Source organism: Sinocyclocheilus anshuiensis, unplaced genomic scaffold, assembly GCF_001515605.1.
Source record: "Sinocyclocheilus anshuiensis isolate Anshui unplaced genomic scaffold, SAMN03320099.WGS_v1.1 scaffold2672, whole genome shotgun sequence".
NCBI lineage: Eukaryota > Metazoa > Chordata > Actinopteri > Cypriniformes > Cyprinidae > Sinocyclocheilus > Sinocyclocheilus anshuiensis.
In genome coordinates, this window is record NW_015542547.1 from 154,003 (window position 1) to 166,184 (window position 12,182).

The 12,182-nt window shown below is 36.9% G+C and overlaps 1 protein-coding gene across 3 annotated transcripts in view; it reads right to left on the minus strand.

Moving 5' to 3' along the window:
- The window catches only part of LOC107694227 (WW domain-containing adapter protein with coiled-coil-like), a 34,231-nt gene that overhangs the window by 7,273 nt on the left and 14,776 nt on the right, over positions 1 to 12,182 (minus strand). For all 3 annotated transcript variants that reach the window (XM_016493864.1, XM_016493863.1, XM_016493865.1), the window contains 5 exons: positions 9,829 to 9,944; positions 9,637 to 9,749; positions 6,989 to 7,225; positions 4,677 to 4,799; positions 4,319 to 4,464 (listed from right to left, as the gene is read on the minus strand). In XM_016493864.1, coding sequence (XP_016349350.1) covers positions 4,319 to 4,464; positions 4,677 to 4,799; positions 6,989 to 7,225; positions 9,637 to 9,749; positions 9,829 to 9,944 — 735 coding nt within the window. The remainder of the gene's footprint in view (positions 1 to 4,318; positions 4,465 to 4,676; positions 4,800 to 6,988; positions 7,226 to 9,636; positions 9,750 to 9,828; positions 9,945 to 12,182) is intronic.

Here is a 12,182-nt window from a genome sequence, read left to right on the forward strand (position 1 = left end):
TAGCAGATATTTCCGTATTGCGCAAGTGTGAAGCTCTGTTTTGGGGTTTACGTCTCTTTATATCAGGCAACCCAGTTGTGTTCCTCTGCGGCCAGATTAAACCTTGTTGTAGCCTATATATGCTCCATTCATTCTTTTTTAGAAACCTTGCACTTTTCTACTCAATTTTAAACGTTGTAAAATTTTAAACAAATTAAGCGTGGTCCACTGCTGCACACGTGCCACAATATCGATACAGGGCCAGCTGTATCGATACTCGTATCGTCAAATCTCTGTGACGATACATCGTCGTATCGATATTTTGAACACAGCACTACTGGAGACCGTGTGCTCATGCACACTCGCAGCGCACACACATAATGCCAGGTTCACATTACTCCGTTTGTAGTGCGTATGCGGTGCGTATTTTTTCCGTGCTCATGTTAACGGATTAAAGCGTTCACATTGCACACGGTTGCGTCCGGCAGTGCGTTCCAGGAGCGGTTTGCAGCAGTGCAGAGATTGTTTCCGCACCGAGTCTATTTTTGCTGCGCTGCAAATGCTTATTTAAAGTAACAGCGCATTGTTTGCGGTAAATATGAACATAGATTGACACGAAAATGTAGTAATTACACCATAAATGCATATAATTAAAGTCTACTGTGTTTTACAATCAACATATAGGCTATGGCTTTTTGGCTAGGTTTAAAGGAAAAGAGCACTTTCAGATAAACAAGAAAATAATAGATGGAATTCGTGGAGGTAGAAAAACCAAGTTCTTTACGAACCGCAGACCTGCTTGTAATAAAGATTTAAATGCAAAAGAAAAGGCAGTAGAGCTGACAGTTTCCGTCAATGGTAAGTTTTAATTTAGAATGTTTGTGATGAAGTAGTTTAAATGTTTTGCCACTTGCTTGAGCAACTTAATATATAAATCTAGAAGTAAATGCAAAAGTAAAAAGCATTCAATAAAGTGTTTCTTATATTTATTGCGTTTAAACACGTCTATGAAAGATTGTATTATACTGTACCGTGTAAAAAAATAATCACAAGGCTGAAAAAGCATTTTAAGTAACAATGTTTGGATTTGAAATCAAAATAATGGATAAATGTTGTGTTTGTAGTAAACAGCCACGGATCAGTTGCAGACTCCTGTGTGAAAGCACAGTGAGCACCTGCTGCTTCTGCACCGCTCATGTACCACACATGGACTGCTTACGCACTGCAAACAGAGTATGTGTGAACCTGGTGTAAAAGGCCGCCTCACATACAGCTCACGAAATGAGGCTTGTGCTGCGTGTAAGCTATTGTGCAACAATTGCACGATTGTCAAAACAAAAATACAGTGCATGATCAAACATTTAGGTGAGATAAATATATACTTTTGAAAAATGTCTAAAAAATGCCCCCCTCCACCCCTCAAATTAAAAAATCCCCTCTCACAAGAGTCACATAAGAGGGGAATTCATTTTCAAAAATGAAATTAAGGCCCCGCATAAATGTCTAAAAATCTTGATTGGATCATCACTATAAATAATTCTACATGATAAAAAGAAGGCTTTAAAAAGATTGGTATCGGTGATCGTATCGTCAGATACTGCTTTCTGTGATCGGCGATCGGCCTCAAAAATCCTGATCGGAGCACCCCTATTTTTCTGTAACTAATTAATTAAAATGAACATGCTAAAATGACACCCCTAGTCTTTAGCCATCTTCAAGAAACAGCTAAAGACACATCTCATCCATCTAAACTTGGCCCTCTCTAACACTAGCACTCTATTCTTTTTCTATTCTACTTTTCTTTTTATAAAAAAAAAAAACACCTTGACCCTCTAACACTAGCATTCTCTATTCTTTTTATTTGTTTTATTTTAATTTATTATATAAAAAAATAACTTGACACTCTCTGTTCTATTCCTATTGTATCTACTTTTTTTCTTTCTATTTATTATAAAAAAAATAAAAAAATAAAAACCTACTTGTACTGTGTTAGACTAACCGGGACTTGTCACAGCACAGCACTTTTGTTTGTCGCTTTGGATAAAAGCCTGTGTGTGTGTGTATATATATATATATATATATTAGGGGTTACACCGACTAATCGACTGGTCGACTTCAATGCTCTGCCATGACGCTTTTAGCTTGACGTCGGCTAGTCGCTGGTCCTATAGAGGGCGCAACAGGATAAGAAATCTTTGAAGGACTTCCACATTTACGCTCCGTTTCCAAATGACAAATAAATGCATACTCTGAAAGCGCTCCACAAGACATGTGTGATTATATTACTGGATGCTCGAAATTGAACGGGAGAATGCACGTTTTAAACAGCTTATTGTACAGGTAAGTTATTCGCCGTTCTAATCTAATGCGCTGCTGCACTGTAACGCACACACATAGGCTACACAGTAGCGCGTACATCACGCGCACAGAATTCCAGTGGTGCGATATTCTAGTGATAACAGAACTGTGACTAGTGACTGTGACTAGTTGTGTGTGTTTGTCTCAGAGTTGCAGGAGATTTGCTGATGGGAGTGGTTTTGCACCTAAACTGGATTATGGAGCTTTATAAGGGACTGAGCCAAACAGACATAGCACGCATTATTGTTTGTTGGTGCCTCTTGAGACTTCCGACGAGCTGCCGGGATGCAAGGGTGACAAAAGAACAAAGTGGCCACAGGTCTCCTGTCTTGACCATCTAACTCAGGGATGAGCAACTTTGATAGTGACGAGGGCCAGCATTTTTTCTCCTTTATACCAAGGGGCCAGATTACTAATCCATGTCCACACACCTTTTACACCTTTTTATTGAAGGAAATTAAAGTGTAACTAATGTAATTTGTTTTTAAAATTGTATTAACTATAAAACTTGTGCAGTTATGCTAATTCAGAAGGAAAATTTTGTTATCAGTGGACAGAAATATTACCCCAACAAGCCAACGAGTAAACATCTCAATTGCATTGTCTGTAAATTTGCAACAAACCAATATACAGAGGTCCTTTTTTTATTAGTAGCCTACAGAACATTCTCAAAACAGCCTAAAAGGACAGTTAAAAAGGACTTAATTTAAAAAACAATAGTATTCTAAATGGTACCATAAAATAACACCTGGTATCTGCAGGATTTTTTAAATCAAATTTAAGACCTTTAAAGACCTTTTTAAGATCTGCATTTAACATTTCAGCCTTTAAACTATTTTTTAAGAAAAGGGATGAGTCAAAAGTATCAATTATTATATTAATTTAAACAATTATTATCAATTAATTATTATATTAAATAACATAACAGCCTTTAAGTTTAATCGTCATATTAATCCATATAGCAATTCTTGTCTTTCCGTCCCCAAAGACCTCTTATAATTTAGACTTTTTGTACCATTTAAGAGTTTGCATGGCCTTAAACGTAAACAATTTAACTGAAGACGTTTTAAGGACCCACAGAAACCCTAATAAGAACATAGTCCAGTGCAAACATTTCTGTCATGCATTTGGCAAAAAGCTTTTGACTATGAATTTTACCTTTGAAATTTGAGGCAAGGGCAACTCTGGCGTCCCCGTTGTTTGTGAGCAGTGGTGTGATGGCGATTTAAATAAAATACAGATTTCCAAACAATCCAAACATACAGGTGCATCTCAATAAATTAGTAAAATTGATCATCTGAGTCTAATATGATCCAGCGGGCCATACTAAAAGACAATGCGGGCCGTATACGGCCCGCGGGCCGCCAGTTGCCCATCCCTGATCTACCTTCTGGATTTTTCGTTGTCACTGGTTGTACTTACATTCATTTGCTGACATACTGCCGTACATTTATACTGATAACGCATTTCACGCTTATTTATTTAGTTAAATATTGTCAAGCTGCAGTTGTGTGTGGCGTTTTCCTTATTTTCTTGCAGTTTGGTTATAATCGTAACATCTATATAAATGAATTAAAAGCACTTGCTCTGCTCCGCTCCAGTGGACATGCACCATAAAAACAAAAAGTCCAGCATTAATTTTGATCATGGCTTGTTTTGAAAAATGAAGACAATTAAACGTTCGTCGTAGGAGAAGTCACACTGCAGGACAGTACTCCAAATTTCGTCGGAGGTCAAATTTAACTGCAACGGTCATTAATTGGCTGTCGGTGAACATGTCAAACTAATGACCAAAGACTTCAGATTGTAGCCTAGGATCAGAGGAGTCATTTAGGATTTCCAAAATTTGTCTCAGATGGCAAAATCGTGGCCAAAACCATACAGTGTGCACCCGGCTTAATATAATGACATGTCCAAACACATTCTGAAGCCACTGTAACAGAGAAGTTTAGGAAATGACTAACCACTAGTTACTACTGACCTTTGGTTGTGAAGAGAGAGATGCAGAGCTGAGCAGGGGTTTAGAGACAGCATTGGTCTGAGGTGTGCTGACTCTAGGAGACACGTATGACCTCGGTGAAGAGGCATCTGATGCTAATGACATGGGTGACTGACCGGACTGTTGAGCTGTTCATTAGAAACAGAGTTATAGAAATGTTATATGCAATCCAGTAAACAAGCTTATTTGCAACAATACATCAACATACCAAATATACTAAATCCTACTTAGCTAAATTAACATTTAGGAAATATCACATATTTGTGATATTGTGGATTAGTGGCATTGAAGCACAACATCAGTTAAGAGAGGTGTGAAGTGACTGGGACTTTAGTCGTACCTTGTGTGGAAAGCTGAGCAGCTTGGGAAAGCAGAGTAGTGACGTTGAAAGCGGACGGTCCGGCAGTGAGAAGCTTATGAAGCATAGACTGTAAGGAAGCTTGTGTGACAGCAGCTGTGAGGACTTGGAGGAAGACGAAGACAGAAAAAGACACACATACAGTCATAGCAGTCCTATACACTGAAAGCAATCTGAAAAAGGCTCTATTGGTGAACATCAAGCCTTGTTGGCTCACGGTATTTTCACCATGTGGAGAGAAGATGGCAAATATTTTGCAAAAAGCAGTTGTCAAGGTGGCAAACAGCTAGAGTACAACATTTTAGCTATATCATGTCACAGGTTGATGGCATCATTTAGGAACGCATTCTTACACAATTTTGGAGATTCTATGGCAACATCCCACCACTACAAAAGTGTTTGATCATTAAACTAGTGAAGGTAACTCAAAAGAATGCACCAAACTGATCATTAAAGAACAAATCAAGGAAATTAATTGAAGGGTCTAGGCTAGGGTAGTGGCCAATCGATATACCACCAATACCAATATATAGATAGATATTTGGATTTTATTTATATTATCATCATTGGCCAATGGTTTTTCTGTTTGGCCGATGTGTCTGAAGTGGTGGTTTTATTTATCCCTATTTTTAACTATTTCTTTGTGGCAAAAAAAAAAAAAAACCTGTTACAGAATCAAGAAGTTGCTTACTAAAGTATAATTCTGATTATTTTACAGAATTTTAATTAAATTAATATAATTAATTTTCTAATTATTTTTTTAAATTTGTAAATATGGAAAAAACATTCTTTTCAGCAATTCTTATGCATGTGTTTTTAATACCTTTAAATTAAATAGCATGATATCTGTATCTGCTTTATATCGGCCACCCTGGTCTCTAAGACAAAAAAATAAAAAATAAATAAATAAAACCCGCATCGGTGTATCACTAATCTAGGGAGCATCTCTGATCAAGAGCAGATCATACTCTACTCTTCCTACCTAGAGCAACAAATGGTCAGATGAATACATACTGAATTTTAGCACTAACAGTAGCTGATGTTCAGTTTAAAACTGTAGTCTTCATTTGAGCAAAAACTGATTCTCAAAATCCCAAGATTTATCTTTTACCATACACATTAATATACCCGAATGAGTAAGATCATGTGAACTGAATTGAAAAATGAATTGAATGGAACCGAAAGCTAGTGACTAGCTAGAAAGCTAGAAAAATCTGTACCCAGGCCTACCTCTGTATAATTTATGCTTGAATCACATGATTCATGATCAATAGGAAATGACACAAAAAAATGACAGTGTAAGCAGCACGAAAAGTTACAAGACTGGAAAAAATAAACTAACAAGATCTGATCTCTTAACTTTAAGACTCAATAAAAAAAAAAAAATCTGTACCCAGGCCTACCTCTGTATAATTTATGCTTGAATCACATGATTCATGATCAATAGGAAATGACACAAAAAAATGACAGTGTAAGCAGCACGAAAAGTTACAAGACTGGAAAAAATAAACTAACAAGATCTGATCTCTTAACTTTAAAGAAATGCACAAAGAAAATATTGTTTTAAGAGGTTCAAGATGACAAGAATGATTGGGGTGATTTTGTAGGAGAGTGCATCTGCACAGAAAATAATAATAACAATAAATAAAAATCATGTGAGAAGCACTGCGTAGTAGTGCTGGGCGGTATACCGGTTCATACCGAATACCGGTGTTTATTTATGTTATGATATGAATTTTGAAAATACCGCAATACGTCACTATATGTCATATGTCACTTAAACAACGTTCGGAACGCGACACTGTTTGAAAGGGGTCACTTTTCACTGGTGCATTGTGGTGAGGGAACAGCTGTATGTGTTACTAAACTTGAAAGTTCCGAAACTGAAGCTGTAGAACTAATAGAACGTGATGACACAGAAGAACTCATCCAAAATATCCACATTGACCGCCACAAATATCCACCGCCCCCTGCCATCAGCTCCCGCATCTCACACACACGAGCGCGACTTTAGCACTAGATTTAGCAACTTTCAGACCCTTTTAGTGGATTTTTTCCATAGAATATTCATACTGACAAATCTAGCGACTTTTTAGGATAAGCCTTAGCTATGGTTCAGTTGGAAGATTTCGCCAGTGCAGTACAGTGCAGTGGAACGCGAGGTCTGACTTTCCCGGAGAAGTGTCACCTCTCTCGGCGTCTGAGTGAAACCGGCATAATTTTGAAAAATACCGTAATATAAATTTTTGGTCATACCGCCCAGCACTACTGCGTAGCCATTCCTTCATTAATACCTTCATTAATTTTGCCCATGTCTACATTGCCATGATTCATCTGCAGGGTGGCCTGGAGCGCAGGCAGCAGCTGCTGAAGGAGTGCTGGGTCCTGGAGCAGAGTGGAGGCTGAAGCTTGCAGAGCAGGAGACACAGGCACTGTGGAGGACGAGGAGGAGCTGGATGTGCTGGAGGGGTTTATGGACAAAGGCTGAGAATAACCAGAGTTTGACAATGGCTTCTCCGCTAAAGTAGATTCTGGGAGAATGAAAGGGAATGTGGAAAAACACAAGAAAAATGTGTTAAGAACCACTGAAACCATCAGCAAAGTGAACCTCTACCACCAGGGATGCAAACTCATCATGGGTGAAAAATAAATCCCTACATTTTTTAAACACTTAAAGCCTTTATTATTATTATTTTTTTTTTTCAAAAATTCACTTTAAATGTTCACTTTCATTCATGAAGACATGAAAAAAATGTCTCCTGGTGGAAAACAAAGACTTAAGATGAAAATGAAAATGACATGAAAATACCATTATATCCAGTAGTATGAAGTATAGCAAGTGCAGAAAGTCACAAAGTCTCATGTAATTTAAAAATAAATAAATAAGCCCAGACACCAACGGCCTAGTAGGGTTAATTATTTAAAAACTTAACTAGTTAACTACAAATTAAGTTAGTTATTAATGGTATAATAATTAAATAATGCATTAAATATTTTGACATTTTTTTAGATTTAATTTAAAAACTAAATTTTTTAAATATTGCCTAAAAAAAGGGCTTAAGGAGTGCTTTATGTTATCTTTACCTGTAAAAGCTGCTAAAGCACTTGTTGCTGCTGTATTTTTGTTACTCTGAATTTACTCTGCATTACTTAAAGCACAGCTCTATTTTGACATCAGCTCGTCAGATACTTCGTTCTGTCCATTGCTAGTTATCACGCGTCAATCACGGAACAATTTGGCAGAGTCATTTTTTACACTCACGTTTGTCATTCCTGAAACAGTATATGTGGACGATTGGGTCCTCTTAGACAAACAAAACTTTTTTTCAAACTGTGAATGAAGTATTTAGAGAAACAGAGCAAAGCTGTATCAAACTTAAGGCCATAAAAAGTTTTAAATGTTAAATGGTATCAGAAATGTCTTAATTATAATTTCAAGAGGTCTTACAGTTGGGGACGGAAAGTCAAGAGTCGCGATACGGCTGGATTAAACTTCAAAAGGCAATGATGCCATTGAATAAATATGAGCGCTGCACGTTTCAAGTCAAAACGCGTCTTTATTTGAATGTATCTGAAGGGAACAGACTGTCCTCAGAAACGTGTCGTTGGCATTTTAATTTCATTTTAACTATAGTTCCTGATAAAGCAGCGTTTATGAAAGCGGAGCAGCTTTGTGTACAGCTGTTACCGGGGAAACCGCAATATTTCAGCGCTCCTAAAGCGCCACCTCGTGGCAGGGAATGAATTAGCATTTCCAATAAGCCTTTCTTTGTGATTATGGTCAGATCAATGCAAATATCAACTCATAAATCATGTAATTTTATGGCTCAGTACTGTATGTTACCACAGACACTGTCCAACCCCACTCATACTGTGTTCATTTTACTCGTGCAGCTCTTAAAGAGCAGGTCATATGGTATTTTAGAGTGTCTTAACATTGTGTTGGAGTCCTCTACAACAAGGTTTAAATGCATCTAAGGCCAGAAAACGTTGTAATTTTCTCAGAATATACATGTAATATTAGAGTCATTTGCCAATGATTTCAAAACGATTCGTTCCATGCAAGTTCGGAGCAAACTCCTCCCTTCCATAAGCCTTCTCTGCTCTGATTGGTCAGCTGGCCAAGCCTGTTGTGATTGGCACAGAGAGGTGTCCTTGAGCAAGTTAGCGGGTGCTACATTGACAAAGCTCCCTTTGCATAAAACAATAATATAGTCCAATCCGTTCTTAAAATAATGGCATAAAATACAAAAACACTTTTGCAAGCGAATCGTGTCCACAGCTAAAGTTCTGCTGCTAAACTGTAACGGTAAACACTTAAAACAATAATGGTGGATACATTAGCCGAGTGCTAACGTGACTAACTGATGAAACAATACAGTTTGTAAACCAAAATATGTCTACTGTAATGTTTGAAGAATGCCAGACAAAAGACGCTCCGTCTTAACTTTTAATCAGAACGCAGAACAGCTGTATCACAGGCGCACCAGCCTAACTAACTTGCTCGTCTCTCCCACATTAACCCTATAACTGCTGGTGAAGCAAAATAAACAGCAATTTCACAATGATTATAAAGTCTGTGCGCTACACTACATTCTTTATTATTAAATTAAGTAATTATTAGAACAACATCAAGTCTACATTAATCGACACATTCCTAGGAAATAGTCGGTTCACAGCGAATTATCAGAACTATTTCAGTAAGACAGTAATATCGTGATTTGAAAGCGGGTGACTTCAAGCGGCTACAGAATTGAGTAGGTTCTACAGGTACTGTAAAAAGACCCCCCCACCCCCAAACAATTAAAAAAGCTCACCGGATCTACACGAATCACATAAATGACCCATTTTGATTTCAAAACGGTGAATTTCGCCGAAAGGTGACAAGTCCGCATCCCTGTACTACTGGCAGGAAGGAAAGAATTGTATTTCTGCTACTTACTTGTACTACTGAGGGCACTTGTGGCACTGGCCTGCATCGCCTCTTGTCTGTAGTCTCTGTCTTTGGGAAAGCTGTTAACCATAGTCTTGGCACCTTCTCTCTGCCTTTGTTCTCTGTTCAGACAGGAACTGTGGTGTCAGTTTATGGTTGAGGAGTCAGAAAGACAGTCACAGGGGATCTAGAGCAACTCACCTCTCCAGCCATTCTTTAGGTTTCTCCCACTGAGAGACCTCTGTCCTACAGTTATAGTAGTACTTCTTGCCAGATGAACTGATATGCTCTGACCAATCATCCGCTGGCTCACGGGGCTGAAAGAGACAGGAAATATGCAGACATATCAAGAAGGAGAGCGCAGGGAAATCTGTCATCTGAGACAACATTAGGGATAGGGATGAGTCAAGATGATGTATTAGTGTGATCGACAACTTGTTTTTTTTTCTTTCTTTTTTTCCTATTTTCTTTTTTTAAAGCACTCAACAGTGCTTTGAATATCCCATATAGTCAATTCAACCTTACAGGTGGATCTCACTATGTTTACCAATGACAAATAATATTTTTGTAAAATGTTTAGATGGTAGATTAAAATACCATTTATTATATTATTAGTACAAAACTCTGCTATGAATGAATATATTTACTTAAACATTGTCATACTATCTGACCAACTGGTAAAAATATTGTTTAAAGTCTCACATGAATTAAAATATACACCACAGAAACAATTTACAATTTGTTTGGAATCAGAAGAGTGAAAAATCTACGAGGGAGTCAGTCACAAACTTAGTAATAGCTCTAAACAATTTATTAACTGAGCCTGAGTCACTAACTCATAAGTTATTTACATTTACATTTGGACATTTAGCAGACATTTTTATCCAAAGCGACTTACAAATGAGGAAATGATAAATGATTTAATGTAATGTTTCCAGAAAATCTTTTTCATAAATTAAAAAAGAACAGTCATTTGTTTGCAAATCAGACATATTGCCTTGTATTTTGTTCATTGTTGCTTGCTGAAAACTGGCGCCACTGTAAAGATGTAATTAACAAACAGCGCCTGATATGAATGGTATCTCACGAAACCTCATTTGGATGCACATACAGTAGGGGTGTAACGATTCACTCGTTTTCTCGATGCATCGATTACAAACCCTGACTATGCATATGCATCGATCTTGAAATCGTGAATCGTTGATTTCGGACAGTAATCTATTTAAAACGCTAAGAATCGGATGAATCGCGATTTCTATAGCGATTCAATGCTTTAAAAATATATACACATTAAATTACTACAAGCATGAATTAATGGAGACCTTGAACAGTGTTCGTGCCCTTGCATCTCTCCTTCACACGCTCCGCTATTTACCGCCTGCGACTGTCACAGGATTGCGCTCGCACTCCGTTTGTCTCAGTGACACATTTTTTGAGCAGCTGATGTGTGATCTCTCCTTAGTACTCATGGCCAGTAATGCTAAAGTGAAGTAGTTTTGCTTTTCTGTAGTTTTTCAACGGTCATTTTCTCAGTCATGCCGACGACATTACCTGAGCAGTCGAAGGCTGTGCATTTATTGCATGGACAGAGCAAAAATGTAAGTGTCTAAATCATACACACAGTTCCATTGAATGATAAATGTGTTTTAACAATGTCCTTCATTCTTTAAGATATCGGTCAAATTTTTTTATCAGGCCGATACCGATAACAGAAAAAATGAGCATTTATCGGCCGATATAACTGACATATTTATTATAGTACAAAAACTATAAAGTATATTTTCTACCTAATTCTGTGCAGAAAAGTGAAATAATTGTTTTATTGTACTATATAAAACAATCATAAAATTGGCATTAGGAAAAAATTATAGATAACAAATGATTGATTATTGTCCAGCAGTGTATTTGATTTCTTATCATTTCTACATATGCATTGTCATGCCATAGCATCATTAAACTAGCATCTAACAATGGACAAAAGTGTTTTTTTTTTTCTCTCTCTAACCTATGGTTCTCTAACCATAAAGGCTGCTGTGTAATTTGCCCCGACTAAGCATTTAATGAATTTAGGGGAAGCATTTACATAATCCTGTGAATGCACTTAAAGAATGCAGAATCGAATCGTGAATCGAATCGTTCTGAATTTACAAAAATCGTTCTTGAATCGAATTGAAAACCTATGAATCGTGAATCGAATCGATTCGCTGTCTACCCAAAGATTCACAGCCCTACACTAAACGAATGCATTAAATTAATAGCCCTATTTATTAGTTAACATTGCCTATTTATTAAAGGACTTGAATTTGCATTCTTAAGATTTTATAGATTTTCTTATATTCATTTAATTTTTATACATTATTTATTATATATTTTTAGATATTAAATTAATTATTTTCACGTTTTATATATATATATATATATATATATATATATATAACCTTATAGTTTTTGTTATGATGCTTCCTTAGTTGCTCCTCCTTTTTTCTTACTGTTGTCTTGGTGTCATTTTTTCCAGGTGCTGTCAGATATGACCATCCTGCAGAGGAGGATTACCC